The 17454-nt window shown below is 34.9% G+C and overlaps 1 protein-coding gene across 1 annotated transcript in view; it reads right to left on the bottom strand.

The window, feature by feature from the left end:
• Positions 1–113: 113 nt before the first annotated feature.
• Positions 114–17454, bottom strand: part of LOC6033152 — a 165053-nt gene continuing 147712 nt past the window's right edge. The window contains exons 5-7 of the mRNA XM_038251428.1: positions 8232–9636; positions 5122–5514; positions 114–1207 (exon numbers count right to left, since the gene is read on the bottom strand). Coding sequence (XP_038107356.1) covers positions 448–1207; positions 5122–5514; positions 8232–9636 — 2558 coding nt within the window. The 3' untranslated portion in view covers positions 114–447. The remainder of the gene's footprint in view (positions 1208–5121; positions 5515–8231; positions 9637–17454) is intronic.

Here is a 17454-nt window from a genome sequence, read left to right as displayed (position 1 = left end):
GCGACAGCAGCGAGACGAGATTTTGCGGACGGCCTTTACGGTGGATGCCATAAACGCGATCCTCTGTTTGAAGGGTGATAAGATTTTCGGATGAAACTGGCCAAGTCATTACGTTACGTTGCTACATCTCGTAGTGGTTTATTACATAAATTACATTTTTCATTTCTTTACACAGTGATTTTGGCAGACCGAAAAGTGACGATAGTGAGTGATTTGAGAGTACACACACTTTACCAGACAGATAAGGTCGCCCGTTTGGATATACAATTTAGTCCTATCGCTAATAAGTCTCTTTTGAATAAGTAGTTTGAATAAATTTTCTCTCATTATAGTTTGCTCGAAATATATAGAATTGCACAGAAATATGTTGAATCCCCCCCTTTTTCTTCTCTACAGATACCTACACAGCCTTTAAAAATAAAAGATTTGTTCTAAAAACTCCCCCGCCTAACATTGGTCCCCAACTCCGTCGTTCCGGTTGGGTTTGCTCCGCCGGCACAGCTGCAGCACGATTTCGCCCGTTTTGATGCTCTTGAACATCTTGACCGCCTCCAGGTGGGTCAGATCGTGGCACACCTGCCCATTCACGGCCAGCACTTCGTCCCCGGCCCGCAGCCGACCATCCTCGGCGGCCTGTCCCGACGGCAGGATGCTCTTGATGAAGATCCCCAGCGCTCCCCGCGGACTGTCCCGTCCACCGACGATCGTAAACCCAAGTGACTTCTTCCCCGGACCCTTCTCGAAGGCGACCGTGTGGAAGCTACACAGCGAACTTTTCGGTCGTCGCGGCAGCGTGCAAAAGTTGGACATACTCTTGTCCATGTCCAGCGACCCGGTCCCACTGCTCGCGTCCGCATCGTCCGACGTTCCGCCACTCAGCTCCAGCTTCTCGTCGTCGCACAGATTCATCGAGCTTTTGGTAACGTGACGGGACGCCGGCGAAGACGAAGAGTGCTTGCCGACCAGCGAGCGGCGAACCAGTTTGGAGCCGGACCCGGAACCGGAGTTTTTGGTGAACGAGCGTCGCTTGGCGCAGTCCAGCGATGCGGGTTGTGAGTCCACCTCGATGCTGGGCATGTCGCAGGACATGGAGAGCAGCGGGGTTGGCGGAGGGGAATGGTCGGGACGTTTGGCGGAGGTGGCCAGCGCGAGGGCGCCCTTGGAGCGGCGTGGCGTGCCCAGCGTGTTGTACTTGCTGCCGTCAATTCTGGAAATAGTGAAAAAAGGATTTGGTGAGAATAGGGCGATTTATGTGTCAGATAGATGATTAAAACACTATTTCTGCTTTTTACTTCCAATCTTTAATGACAACTTGACTGCAGGGTGGCCACTCAAGTCGGGAATCCGCAAAAAAAGGAAAAAAGTCGGGAATTTGTAAAATTTTGTCAAAAAGTTGGGAAAAGTCGGGAATCTCAAGCATACATGTTCCAAAATAATTTTCGAACCCTTTAATAATTGTGTTATACTTTGTGCAATTTTCAAATTAATTTCATTCTATTCGTCTTTAGAAACTTACTTTGAATTGAAGGTTTCTTTCATTATTTTTATATATTTGAGTAAATTAAAAATGCTCTTTTAGTTGAACCAGCCTCCGGCTGAAAAACTCTATAATAAAGAATAAAGAATAAAAAAAAAAATGCTCTTTAAGACATTTAAATCCAAATAAATATTGAATGATTATGATATGATGGTACAGATTTTCATAATATGGTTTATGAATCAAGAGATTTTTATTTATTTATGACTAAGTTTATCAAACAAAAGGTGACTTCTCACAATCTGCATGAGAGTTACCTTTTAAACGAAGCAAATGAAAATCAAATATGAAAAGATCTGCGATTATGCGTAAAGTTATAATTCTGCTTTATTTTGTCAAATTTCTTGAATATTCGAAAAACGCTTTCTTGAGTTTACCCATATTTTTATAATATTAGGCTATGGTTAGTGTTTTTTTCGCGATTTCAAGGAAGCCGTGTATTCCGTGAAATTTGCCATTGGTCGTGAAATTTGGTCAACACCGTGATATACCGCAAAATTCGAAAAATCACTTGAAAAATTGCTCCTCAGTGTTTAAAAATTTGAATTTAGAAATAAAACAAACCACAAATAGAGCATTTTGGAAGCAGGTGTTAGAATAAATTTATAAAAATATTACATGGTTAATTTAGATCTCATTTTTTGAAGTTATTGATCATACACTATATTTATCAAATGCTGATTTTCAAATGTAAATACACAGCGAAATGAACTTTGATTGTAACATGCCATGGATAACACAAAGTTAAATTGAATAAAAGAAAACTCAAAACAGTTCAAGCTACTTTATTTTTAAATCTTTGTTAAAATTAGTAAAATAACGATGAATAAGTTGCATTGTATAACGAAAGTAAAATTCAAAATGATTTGAATATTTTAGGTAGAAATTCAGTTTTTTTATTCATTTTATAAATTATTATTTATACAACACATGTTTATCAACATTGCATTTTTGAAGTATTTTTAAATGTTTTTTTTTTTTTGTTATTATCAAACCAAATGCTGCAAAAACTGTTATAAAACCTAAACTTATTCGATATAATCAAATATTTAAATTCTACTTTTGGTGAATTAAGAATGGGTTTCGTTTGGAGAGACTTTAGCAAATTATGATATTAACATTTTAAAGTCTTTTAGATGTAAAACTGGACAAAGTTGAACTCTTAGAAAAATTGCAATGAATATTTTATATCAGGGGGTAATATTTTGTTTTTTGAACTATTTTTATTTCTCTAAGTAACTTTCCTCTACACAATACTACTAAAATAACATACAGTGGACTCTCTGGCTATCGATCTTCTCGATATCTATTTTGCTCCAGCTGTCAATATTTTTTTCAGTCCCTTCAAATATATTGCTTTGATGTTTCATTCCATAATTTGATAACTCCCGCTCTCGACGGTCCCTTCAATATCGACAACGAGAGAGTTCACTGTATTTATTCCAAGCAGATTTTCGAGTACCGTGAAATTTCCGTGAAATTCCAATGAATTGTAATTGGCATGCCACGAAGTTCAATTTTTGAGCCGTGAAAAATCACTATCCATTACGTCAATTCAAAAAAAAAAATCCAAATGTTTGAATCATTTAATCTTTTTTATGAGTATGGGTTAATTTCTATGAAAAAAGCTAAATTTTCAGTTATAGGAAAACTTTTTTACGTATTAAAAACAACAAAAAAAACACTATGCTATACTGCCCATGTTCGCATAAATGTCCCATATGCAAAAACAGCAGGCTGAGAAAAACGCATTAGAAGTTTGTCCCATACATAAGGCTACGTGTTAAGTTTTCGCGAAAAAACAGGATTTCCTCCTGATTTCTAGAACAAAGTACTGGATGTTATAGGCTCTTTTGAAAGAGCACACAATTTTGAACAAAACTGCATCAATAACTCGAAATCGATGAAAATGCATATGGGACATTTATGCGATCAGGGGCAGTATAGTAATAACGAATTTGTTTGAAAAATATATCTCTTCAAAAATTTCGTATAAAATATTGAGTAAAATATGAAGTCTTTCCGAATTTCCTGATATTTTGAAATTCTTTAAGAACTGTTATCATGTTTAAAGCGTTTGTGTTAAAAAAATTAAAAACAAAATTTAAAATTTAGTTATCATAAACTTTTTGCAATCCCCTTTTTCTTTTTTAGTTAAAACCAACAATAGAACACCTTATATTGGTCAAATTTCGGCTATTTCTTAAAGACTTTATATTTTCTCTTTATATCAAAATAATGGTTACTTCCATTTTTGAAGTTTTTCTTTAAATTAATTTATAGTTAAATTTAAATTTTTACTAAAATTGTCAATAGTTTGATTCATTTTTATTTATTTTGAAATTTTGTTCGATGGTTAATATTGGCTGAATTATGAAAAGTTTTTGTTTTGAAATATTGTTTTGGATAAGACATGAAAATTATTGAGGATCTGAAAAAGTTGGGAAAATGACGAAAATTGGAAAATGGGCTTTGAGTGGTCACCCTGAAAAAATAAAAGTTCGATTCGGCTCAAAATTGGAGTGGAGGTTCTTTGGACGAAATAATTAGACCAGCATTTTTCTTGTTTGGCCATTAGGGGGACATACGCCGTGTTAGGGTGATCAAAAAATGACATTTTCGTCGATTTTCACAAAAAACACCTTTTTCAAAAAAATATTACTTCGCTCCATTTTAACCGACTTTAGCTGTTTTGGACACAAATGAAAGATCATAAGTTTGACTTAAAAAAAAATAGTTAGTATTGATCCTTTCATTGTAACTTGGATTTTGCCCACACTTATTTCTCGCACTTTTAACAACAACATTTCAAAAAACTAGGCAACCAGCTTTTGTTTATTTACATTTCCAGTCGCAGTTTCCACCAAACTGGACGTTTCGCACTTTTAAATTGCGATCGACAGCTGAAAAACGATTGGCAACCGCAGCTCGCTTTGACCTTTTTTGCATTTTTTTTTAATTTTTCCAAACCAGTTTCAAAAATCTAGCCAGTTAATGAACCTTGATATTGATATTTTGTTGATACTTTACGTCAAATTTCTCAAGAAATCCGATAAAAATATGTTCAGATATAAGCTCTTAGGTCCAGACACTGACAGTTTTAACTTATATGATACTTTTCATCTACAAATTTTGAATATCAGATGGCCATATGACCAGAAAAAACTTTGAATAAAATTTGTACCATCCTAAGGAAAAAATAAACACGAACTGATATTATTTCTAGTTTCCTATGCAGGCAGGTTGAAATAAAATAGAACGCAAGATTTAATCTTCAAACTTTGTTGACAAAGATTTTTAAATATTTTGACCATGATTGAAATTGTATTAAACATTGTTTTATTTTGATTTGGAATATCACATATGAATCATTTTAAGGGAATAGAAACAAAGGCAACTTATGTGACTTCTGTTATCAGCAAGTTCTACTTTTAGCTCATTCTGTGCTTGCAACATAAGTTTTCCACCATCGCTTGCGAGGCGAGCAAAATAGTTTCTAATCTACAAACTGCTCTCATTTCGTCACAAAACTGTAACATTCCCCAGCTATTACCCCAGCACAAATTACGCAAATCCCAACTTACTTGATAGCAATCGACGCGTAGTTGTCGTGGTCCGAGCTGGCATCACTATGCTGCCCACTGCTGCTTCCACCACCACCGCCACCAACACTACTCTGATCGTCCAGGTACGAGTCCAGCGAAATCATCCGATTGTTCCGGAACAACCGTCGATTCACCGTCGTCGTCGTCATAGGCGTCGTCTGATGGTCTTCTTCGCCGCCCAACAGATCACTATCATTTACTTTGCTCCTACAAATGACAAGATCGATACTGGTTCCGCCTCCGGCCCCTGCACCAGTTCTGTGGCCTCGGGTGCAGCTGTTGAGCAGGTCCTGGACCTGCCGCATCGACATTCCCCGCAGCCGCTTGCCGAGGATGTTGACGATTTCGTCGTTCGGTTGGATGGTGCCCTCGCTAAAATTAAAATGGGGAATTTTATAATATTTTTGAAGGAATTGAAAATAGTGGCATTGATTACGAAGGTGGAGGTGGAAAAAGACCACTTTTAAACTAAAAAAAAAGTGAAGGGACAAAATAAAAATTCGAATACATAACTGATATTAAAAGAACATATAACGATTTAGATTAGAATCGTTCCTAATGTTAACCTTCTATAGCGTAATATTTTTTTTTAATTTTGTGTTCAAGAGTTTAATTATGGCAGTTTTTGCTCTACGAAGAATTGATTCCTTATTTGATTTCTTCTTTAACTTTAAGTATGAATAAATTCATCTTGTTTATTTTTTGAGATTTTTGATAAAGCTGGTACAAATATTTGTTGTCACCCTCCCTTCAAAATCGGCCCTAAAAATCAGGAGGCAAAACAAAAATTCAAAAAACTTCAGAATTTCAATGAAAATCTATGCACCTTTTTAATAAATATCGAGAAAATAAAACATAAAAAATGATAATTCCAAAACCTTTAAAAAGATTTATGGTTTTATGCAAAAAAGTCAATAAATCGAATAATCAAAAAAAGCCAGAAGAGCAATTCTCTACGAAAAGTGCTATGCAACTATTCGAATATCTGTACCTTGAGAAGGGATTTTCAAATCGATGTCTTCGGCAGATTTGTAAGTTATTATATGGACTAATATCGGAAAGGATAAATATCATTTGTCTAAAATGATTTTTTTCACAGATTCTCAATTTTGGCAAGTTTTACACCTTTAATTTTTTTTTATATGTTTTAGAGGATAAAAAGTGCCAAGTTCTGTTTATCCCTAAGTTATGAATTTAAAAATGGGATTTTTTAAAAGTATCGAAAATTTCCCCGATTTTTTAAAAGTTATTTTTGGATGTAAAATTGAATTGTGAATCAAGAAGTTAAAAGAGTTTAAGATATTTTTATGTTAACTTTTTCAGAATACTTTTTTTAAGTTTCCATGCTTGTCTACTTCTAAAAAAATACACATACAGTCCAGACTCGATCATCCGAAGTCCTCGGAAAAATGTCACTTCGGATAATCGAATCACGAAAACAATTTTTTTTCGCTGCCTAATTTTTTATTGTTGAGCTTAAGTATGACCCCTAAACTACGTTAAAGTGATTGGCGGTGTTGAAATATTGAAAAAATGCATTCTATTATTTAATAGGCAATCAACTATTCAAATTTGACTAAAATGGGGTTGCAGAACTCAACTTTGATGTTTAAAACAAGAAAAAGAAAAAAAAATTGTTCGTGATTCGATTATCCAAATTCCCATACAAACCTTCGGATAATCGAACTTCGGATAATTGAAACTTCGGATAATCGAGTCTGGACTGTATTTGAAAAGTTGAGAAAATTCTCTACAATTTTCTTGTTTTTCTTTGACATTGTTGATGATATCTTGGAAACTATCCGATTTTTGATGTCAAACAGTGAAGCTCGTGTGAAATTTTCTCAACCTTTTGAAAAAATATTTTCAGGTTTTTGAAATTATGACTTAGATAGAGGTGGGCAAACCCGCTCTTTTTAGGAGCCGCTCATTTTCGTTCGCTCATTAAAAAGAGCCGCTTTTTTGAACGGCTCTGTCGCTCTTATTCAAAATTTGCATGAAAAGGTTTTTTTTAAATCGTGTGATTTTATAAGTTATTTCACATTGGACTTTTATAAATTATTTGATAAAACAAATTAAAACTGAAAACGAGAAGATGCCCTTGAAAACCATAGGTCTTGGTGATCTCTTTGTCAAGATTTTTACTCGACCCTAAACATTCCAGTATTTAGATGGCATCCAAACTCAAATCTAGGATGCTGGAAAACGTTTTTAATTTTAAAATTGCGTTTATTACTGCAAGAATTGAGCTAATGATGATATTTTATTTGGAGAAAATATTCTGTGAACTCTTTTCCACATTCTGATTTAATCGATAATATAAAATCTATAAACGCTGAAGTTTGATCGGACAAAAAGGGTTTTTTTTAAATCACTTAACTATTCAGTAGATTTTTGGTAATATTTTAAAAATTATGCAATTTGAAATGCTCAAATTTGTATTCCAGTAATACTGTAATGTACAATCAGTTGTCCAATGCATAGTTTTTTTTCATTTTGTTTAGAAAATCATTTACTTTTGGGATTAATTTTTATAAACATTGAAATATTCAAAATTGCATTTTCAATGCTCAAAAACAAATTTAATACTACAATTTTTTTTTGAAATTTAATAAATTATATTTATAACATTAATCATGCCATCTTGAAACGGTTCTTTCAAAAGACCGAAGTTTATAAAAGAACCGTGGTTCTTTTTTTGTGAGCCATGGTTCGTTCGCTCTTTTCAGTGAACCGGCTCTTTGAGCGGCACGCTCTTTTTTGCCCACCTCCATTATGACTTATATTTAAAAATACAGGTATTTTGATTCAATTCTATTTTCAATTAAATTTATTAATAATGTCTTGTATATTAAACTTTTGTATCAAACAAGTACAAAGCATTGAAGGAAATATTCAAAAGAATAAGCCTATTAAAATGAATTCTTCGTAACCGCTTATGTGCTAGTGGTTATTGGTGCAGATAGGTATTTTATGTTGAAATTCTTAACAGTTAACTTCAATAGACTAGCAAAAATAGTAGATATTGGTTCACTTAAAACAAAGGACGATGCCACTAAACAAATGATTAAATAAAAGGTACTACTCACGCATACACCAACCCTCCAGGCAGCACGTGCGCCACCTTGTACCGGTTGCTTATTTCTCCCTCGCCATTGCCCATGTGACTGACGATGATCCCGAGTCCAACGTCCGCATCCTCCTCCTGCCCGGCCAGCTCATCCAACCTGATGGTGACCAGCTTAAACTCGGTGTGTTCCCCTCCCAGCCCCACCTTCGATGGGATCGACGGCAGGAAGGTGTCTTCGGTTTCCAGTATCGATGAGGCTCCCGATTCGTTCACTAGAATGCCCGAATCGCAGTCTTCCGCGTCCGGACGGTGTATTCCGGTCGTTCCCGGCGGATCGTCTTCCGTTGGATGATGTTTTTCGAGGTTTTTCTGAAAGTCGGCCAGCCCGGGCAACGCGCCGTAGCTCATGCTGCGCCGATTGTTGGACACTTTGGAGGGGGACTTTTTGAGCGATTTGGAGCCGGGGGCGTGGAAGGGCGATGATGCGGCGTCGACGCTGGTGCTGTGCGTCTTGTACGACGAGTTGGAGTAGATTTTCGAGAAGAGCTTCTGGGTGCGGTCGGACATGGCTTTGATCTTGTTGGTAAAGTTGTCCTTCTTTTTGGCGGGGGTTTTGAACTCGGCGGCTTCCGACTGCTTGAAGGCGGCCAGCTTTTGGCGGTACATGGCTTCGATCGAGTTGCCACCACCGCCGGTGCTGCCGTCCCGCATCTGCGCAAATCCGTACGTTTCGTCGTGATCGCCGACCATCATCTTTGGTTCTGGTTCTAGTTCTGCCTCTGCTGACGATTCTGCTGTGACTGCTGATAAGTTGTGTTGTTCTTCGGCGACTCCCTCCGACAGCGTCGTTCTACTAGTGGTGATAAGACTTTGGTTCAGCTGGCCGCAAGTTGCTGCTGTTGTTGTTGTGGTCACTGCTTTGTTCGCTTCACTTGCGCAATCTTCCGCCGTCTCAGCCGTCGCGGTTGTGGACGTTCCTCCGTTGAGAAAGATTAAATCGTCGACCGACTTGTAGAGCTGACTCTTGCCCTCGTCAAAGTTGATCGGCTGGTAGCAGGACAGGCGCGTACTCCCGAGCGGATTCTTCTTCTCCTTTTCCCGATAAACGACCGATCGGTGACTCAGCGAGGGACTCTTATCGTCGAGGCCCGTCGCCACGGCGCTAATGTTCCCGATCGATTTGCTCAAATTCTTGAGCCCACTCGGCGATCCTCCGTCCGTGGACCCGCGGTCCCGTTGCAGAATCCGCCTACAAACCGGCGTTCCGTACTGCTGCTGAAGCTGCTGCTGTTGCTGGGCCTGCTGCTTGTTCTTGATCCGGATCGGCGAGACGTAGCGACCCTTGGGCCGCTCGATAACGCGCCCCTCCTCGATGTTGTAGCAGTTGATGGACGACTTCTTGGTCCAGTTGACGGGCGACAAGTCTGCAAAAGGGGGGGAAAGAAAGCGCGCCAAATTAACAAAACTTGCTCACACGATTCCCACAAACATAATTTAAGCGCAAAAATAAAAATCAAATGTAGCACAGAACCTCTCACTCGGCTGAGGTCGTCTCGGGTGACCCTTGCTGGTGGCCTTTCGGACGACAAATGACGAATTGTCTGCCTGGCTGACCATGTGGGAAACTAGAACATCGTCTTCGAGTTGTGGTGCAGGCAGCTTACACCAAAAAGGGACAAGTACAGCGCGTAACAAAGCACGATGAGTGAAAAGGAGACACAATCGGCTTCTTGCTTTCTTCATGTTGCAGCCTTTTTGGCAACATGGCACAAGTCGACCCAGCATGGGTTAAGACGACGGTGACGAATCCGGGGATCACATGTGTGAGAACTTTTTTAAGTCTTTGCTTGGACCTCACTTTCGTCATTGTGAGGAACAGAGGAAAAAAAATGGAAAAATGTAGCAAAGGATAACATAAAGATGGGATAATTTAGTGTGGTCCTGAGAAACAGACCCTTAACTGAAGAAAAAATAATGAGGTTATGTTACAAAAGATTGAACAAAGATCAATATACGGATGTGCGGATATCCGGATATCCGGACGGACATCCGGATACGCAAAAATATCCGTTAGTTTAGGGCAGTGTTTCCCAAAGCGGGCTTGGGCCCCATTAGTGAGATTTGACAAGTTTCTAATGGGTGAATGAACTATAGAAGGTGAGGCCTGAGTAAAAATTGTTTGGGAATCACTGGCTTGAGGTATTTGAATAATATTTTCAATGAAATTGTAGAAAAGCCAAGGTCACGGTGACAAGGAAATTTAAGCCATTTTTGTAACATGGATGAGATTTGGGAAGTTTCTGGATAAATTTGAGTAGTACAAGTTACGGTCTGAACATGAGAAAAAATTGCAACATAAACTAAACCCAAAAAAAAAAATTTAAACAGATACTATCGCAATGTATTACTGAAAATATGTTTTCTGTTCTTGTAAATTTTACCCAATATTTTATTTTTTAAAGCTTTTTTACAACTTTCAATCATAAAAACCAAACTTTAAATCAAAGTTGCAAAAGTTTGCAGCTGACAGAATCTCTGGAGACATCATTGCAATTAAGCGGAAATGTTCATATATTTGTCAGGTCAAGGATTTGGTCCAAATTCTATCTGAATTCCTACTGAGCAATTAATTACTAGAATTTCCAATGTAAAATAATAGTAACATACATTAAAAATACATTTTTCAATCGTTTGCTTATTAGTAAATTTTCGCATAAATGTTGAATATGCATTTTCATCACTTTTGAAATAATTATGCAATTTAGTTCGAATTCATATGTACTTGCACTAAAACTAAAAATATGCAGACTTTGTTCTTCAAAAGCGGAAGAAATCATTTCTAACGCCAATAAATAACCTTAAGTGTTATGTATAGGAAAAACTTGTCTAGCGTTTTTTTCAGTTTTATAACAAATTTAAAAACGTATCTTAAGAAGAAAAAAAACTAAGGAATTGTTATTAATTTTCCAAACATTTGATAGAAGAATATCAATAATCATGTTTTTAACTTTTTGTGATATCTTTTGCATCAAAATTTCATAAATAAGATATTATTTTCAAATCTTGGTACATATTGATTGAAAAAAAATAAAACATTCGCAACTCATTCTCATCATTCTGGACTTGTGCTTTTTCAGGTTTAAATCTGGAAAATTCATCAATTTGGTCATTTTGTAATGCTAGTTATGATTTTAATATTCCAATTTCTTAAATAATCAAATAAAATACTCAGGGTGGCCACTCAAGTCGGGAAATCGGGAAATCGGAAAAAGTCCGAAATTCGTCAATATCCGCAAAAAAACGGGAAAAAGTCGGGGATTTTTGATTTTTTGTCAAAAAGTCGGTAATTTCAAGCAAACTTATTTTCTACCTTTGGAATAATTTTGTCATATTTTGTACAGTTTTCAAATTAAATTCACAACATTTTTCTTAAGTAACTTATTTTCAATTTAGGGTTCCTTTCACTTTTTCAATCTATTTAAGAATGAAAAAGCCATTTAAGACATTAAAAATCCTAATAAATATTAAATGCATATGACACAGAATTTCATAATATTTTTTATCAATCAACAGATTTTTACTAATTTTTGTTTATAAAACAAGATCAATTTATCAAACAAACTTGACTAAAAACAACAACAAAGTTAATTAAAAACTAATAGAACATAATTTTAACGGTTATGGCCAGCGTAAAGTTATGATTCTATTAATATTAATTGAATATTAGAAAAAAGATTCCAACAAGAGTTTTTCAATGGTTATTTTTTTGTGGAAAAAAATCATAAAGTCATTTCAAATTTTTTTTCCAAAGGTTTGACTTCAGTCTTCAGTTTTTGGAAAACTTAAAATCGAATATAATCCAATCGTTGTTTGTTCTGAATGAAAAAATTTAAAAAATTTATTCCGTTTTGTAACATGTAAATATATTGAAAAAGCAAAACAAAAGTAGTTTTGATTAAAATTATTGCGAATATGTATGTTTAAAGAATTTGTCTCTTCGAACATTTCGCATAAAGTATCTTATCAAACTGAATTTTTCATTGAAAAAATTAAAACACTTAAATACTGATAACTGGATAAATCAATTACAAATTTACAAAATTTAGAAGAAAACTTAAAAAAATAAGCGAATTCCTAGATATTTTTAAAAATTCTATGAAATTATGTAATCATGTTTTAAGCCTCCTTTGATTTTAAATAAAATAAAATTAAGAATAAAATGTTATATTCAATAATCTTTAACTTTTTGTTTTTAAGGTATCAAAAACTATACGTTTTCCATTAACATTGAAATTATAAGTGTTTTTAAGCTTTCAGTTATTTTTCAAAGACTATTATTTGTTTATGTTTCTACCCTGAATCGAAATAATGAGTGATTCCATTTTCAAAGTATTTTTTAGGAGTTTGTTGTTGAGTTTCTTTTTTTACGAAAATTGTAATTTTTTTAATTTGTTTTTTGTTCGATTTTTTTCGATGGCTGATATTAAGTTTTTTTATGAAGATTTTTTTGTTTGAAATTATAATTTAGATAAGAAATGCCTATTTTTTGAGTTTAGAAGAGTCGGGAAAAAGTCGGAAATTTGAAAATGGGATTTGAGTGGTCACCCTGTTAGTATAATACTATTTATAAATTCAAATAACAGCAAAACATCATAATTTTAAAATATATTTGTATTTTCACCAATTAAATTAAAGAACAACATTTCAAAGAGGCCAAATTATTTGAATTTTTCTCTTTCCTTAATCAGTCTTGAATTTAGCTCAAATATTGGTATTATTGTTTATGAAAACTTCAAATAAAAAAGAGGGGCATTAAATTTGCCAAAAACCTTTTTTAAAGCTAAAGCGAAAACAAAAGTACAGTCCAGTCTCGATTATCTGAAGTTCAATTTTAGTCAATGTTTTTTTTTAATTTCCCAGTTTTTAATTTCCGGGATCGGGGGTTTAAAATTTCCAAATTAATTTAGAGCATATAATTTTTAGCACGAAAATTGGAAATAAGAATGCGAGAAAAAAATATGATTCGATTATCTGAAGATTTAACATTTTTGAATTACCCCTTTTTTGTTACCAACCCAGATACAAATGGGTGCGCATGGTTGCTTAGGATGCTTCCATAGCATTTATACCCGAAATTTAAATTTTATTTCTGGGCAGGAAAATCGCTAAAATCCAATACTGTCGATTGGAGCGTGTTTTCGGTAGAGAGCCTGGAGCTTATTAGAGAACGGTCAACTCAAACCAAAAGTACCAATCGAAGCACGAGAACTGTCAAATGGAGGTACCATTCGAGCATAAGATAAAGGATTTTGCTCGATTGGTACCTCCGTTTGACAGTTCTCGTGTTTCGATTGGTACTTTTGGTTTGAGATGACCGTTCTCTAATAAGTTCCAGGCTCTCTAGTTTTCGGAGCCTAAATCTATCATACCTTGACAAAACTGAAGCGTTTACTGATATCGACTTCAAAAATGTCGAGTTTTCCAAAACTTCCGATAATTGAGTCTGGACTGTAGTTTAGTTGAGTACTTTATTAAGTTATAACAAAAAAATGACATACCGAAAACTATGAATCGATTAGAAGATATCTTTTAAAAATAACCATTTTCGAATATTTTGCTCTCCCAAATTTGTATGAAAACTCGTATGGAAGAACCAATTATGCAACATCTTTTTTTTTAGGGTTTTGACAAACTTTCATTAAAAAAATCTGTTCAAATTTACCAGCAATACAAGATCTAACGTAATTTGTGGTTGCAATTATAGCTTATGCAAATGTGCATTCTAAAGTAGAAGCATCGTATAAATTCCAAGAATCGAGGATCACCTCATAAACCTGTTGCTAATTCCTATAAACACGTGGAACAGACAATCTGCCCATAAAAAAAACCCTCGGCGCATCGTGTCAATGCCGTGCGATCCTCCCCTACTGCTGTTCGTATTGTTGATGAGTTTATTTCGAATTATCGTCACTTCCCGGCAGGAAAAAAAAATCGCGACAACGATGACCGCCAAACTAAAAACAGCACATCACGGCAAGGGGTCAATCAAAGGTGGAGCCAGCAAAAAGCCGAAGGTGAAAGAGACTCATTGCCATTCATTTTATGAAAAACATTTTAAAATGACACAATTTTTAACTTCAACAAATTTATAAACAACATTTTAAATCCAGTTTTGTTTTTAAAATACTTCGAAATATTTTGAGTATTCAACAATTGCTCATTCTTTCAACTTAATTCAAAGCAGCAAAATGCAGAAAATAAACCTGAAAGGAAACGAACGAAGGAAGGAACAGTGGAACAAACCAAAACAAACACTCACACTTACAAACTAAATCACGCACACAAGTTCGCGACCCGTCCCGATTCTCCACGCTTCTTCGCGTGCGCGATCTCGACTGACGACCGATCGGCAAAGCACTGACTGTTGACTGTGGTGACTCCCGGATCAAGAATCAAGGAAAGTACCATACGCTAGTTTGTGCTGGTATTTGTGATGTGTTGTGAACGAATGAATGATAAGTGCGGCGCGCGATCGTTTGGGGTGGTTCTTGCAAATCTTAATTAAAATTGAAAATGTTTTCGAATTATTTTTTAAACAGTTCTTGTGTTATATTTAAGTCTAAAATTTGATTTATTTTTAAATAAAATTATGTTAGCAACTCTTTCTATTTCAGAAACTCTTAACACATATGTAAACAATAGTTTAAAATGTTTCATTGAAATTTAAAACCATGGAAATTATTTAAAACTTTTAAACTCTCAACTCTGGCCAAAAGCAAGACACATACAATTTGAAAAATATTTGAATCGGCCTGATCGATGAATATTCCAAACAATGTAACAGCTCTAATTGCCTGAACATTATTTAAAAGGCATCTTATCTTGCGCAATTCTCACTAACTTGGACTTTACACTAAATTATTGCTATTGATAGCACTATTGCGACTTGTCAAACCGACTTGGAATATTTAAAATTTCCTCAAAAATGTTCAAAGAGAGCCGAGGTTCATCGCTTTTTTTAGCTGCCACTCGCAATTTTGAAGTGCGAAAGTTCAGTTTGGTGGAAACTGCGACTGGAAATGTAAATAAACAACGAGTGGTTGCCTAGATTTTTTAATTTTTGCTGTCAAAAGTGCGAGAGAAAAGTGCGGGCAAAATCCAAATTACAGTGCAAGGATCAATCTTAAATAAAACAAATTTTTAAAAAAATTTACAACGAAATAATTGAAAATTAAAATTGAAAATAAAAATTGAGAATTTTATATATGAGTTTTATGTATAACTAAAAAGAACTTAACAAAAATTGGGTTTTTGGTTTTCAAATGAATAACACAAGCCGCAATATGAAATATTGATTATTTTAATAAAGCAAAACTGCGTATTTTTATGTTTTCTGTCTTCGATTCAATGTATCGTTCGTTTCCTTTTTTTTAAATCCTAAAACAAAAAAAAACGAAAAAATCTAATAAAAAGTTTTTTTCCTGCTCTAAAATTGTAGAAAACACGCTGCTTTTAACATTTTTTTTGGTATTCTTTTTTTTTCTTAAATATTTTTTTGTTTAAATAAACAATTAATATTATTTTGCTCATTGGCTCTTTTGTCTGAATTTTTCAGTATTATTATTTATTTTTTTGAGTTTTTTTTTTATATAAACTTAAACCATTAGCTTTTAAGTCTAAAGTCGCAACTAAGTGTGTCAAAGCATATACTAAACCAAACAAAAATTACAACATAATAATTTTGACATGAAAAGTACAGTATATCAATTAAAATCACGGCCAAAGTTGCCTCAGAAAAAAATGTTTTCAAAACATTGGCTAAGTCATACGAAACAAGTAAAATAATTAAACCCAAGATATTCAAAAAATTTAATTATTCTTCTTTCCAATGCTATTTGAATATTCAAAAATGATTTAAAATTAAATCAAATTCCGTCAAGAGGCGTTATGTTATTGGATCTTAGAGGGTTATAAACATAAATAACATTCATATCAAGTTTCAATTTATTTCCTAAAACCCAATAACTTTGAATAGGTAAATGAAAATGATTTTGTTCAGAATACCGTAAACCAAGACATTGTTGAAAGCAGGGGTGACTTTGACAGGCTGAAGATTTTTTTGTATTCAAACGAATCATTGCAAGTCAAAACTAAGGAATGGCTGAGAATCGTACTCAGTTTTGTATTTTAATTTTTAGCAAATTTAAAAGAAAGTTTTTTTTATATTGAAAATTTGACAAAGTACTTTCAATTTGTTATGATTTTCACTATAAAAACTAGTTCGTATCGAAAAGCGGATTACATTCTCTGTATTCTGTTCCATCATAACTTTTTGCTAATAAATTTTATTATTTTTAAAACAGATTCTAATTGGACGCTTGACATTCAAATTCTCAAATGCACAAACGCCAAAAGTAATAAATTTTCGGTCTATCATATGATTGCTGCCAACAAATAAGGCATAATCCAATCAAACTTTAAGCACCCAAGTCGGACGGGCGATGTCCGTCAACTTCAAAACAGTAGCTCCACTCGATTTCATCTACTCGGGCTGACCACCCAAGTAACCACAAGCACTAAATTGAAGTATTTATTCAGTACTAAATCAGCACTCGAATGCTTTGAAGTAGTAAATAAGCTTTGCGAATGCCTCAAAGTACCAAAACTTTGCAGCATTACAACTGGCATTAAATCACCATTTACGACCTTGAAAATGTGCTTCAAAGCATTTGATGTTTATCAACAAAGTAACCCATCCATACGGGAAACATTTCAGCCAGTCACGCTCTTATTGACTTTTATCCTTCTCCCGTTATACTGTTCCAATAAGCGTGCGGGCTAAGGCGCATTCTCCCCAGTGTGCAACAGTTTTATTTTTGCGTGAACTGGGTTCAATTCCCGCTGACTGAAGTGTTTTTTTTTTGTTTTTTTTTTGTGGAAAACTGCAGCCTGTAATTAAGCCAAATTTTTCAAAACATATGCCCATAGCACAAAGGACGTTATCAAAAGTTCTCTGGTAAATTGAATGACTTTTCTCGCAAGCAAAAAGCTGCTTTCCGGAAGTCTGATACACTTTGTGAAATTTTGCCAACCGTGGACCAAGCCTTCCTCGGAAAAACAGTTTAGGTAAGCCGTTAGCCATTACTTGTCCCTATTAACCCCAAGCCTTCCGTAATTGATTGTACTGTACTTGACTGGATGGCCGCAATTTACTGAGTGACTCGTCAATAATTTTCGTCCAA

The sequence above is a fragment of the Culex quinquefasciatus genome, chromosome 2, assembly GCF_015732765.1.
Source record: "Culex quinquefasciatus strain JHB chromosome 2, VPISU_Cqui_1.0_pri_paternal, whole genome shotgun sequence".
Lineage (NCBI taxonomy): Eukaryota > Metazoa > Arthropoda > Insecta > Diptera > Culicidae > Culex > Culex quinquefasciatus.
Note: the sequence above shows the minus strand (reverse complement) of the source record. Positions and strands in the feature narration are given on the sequence as shown.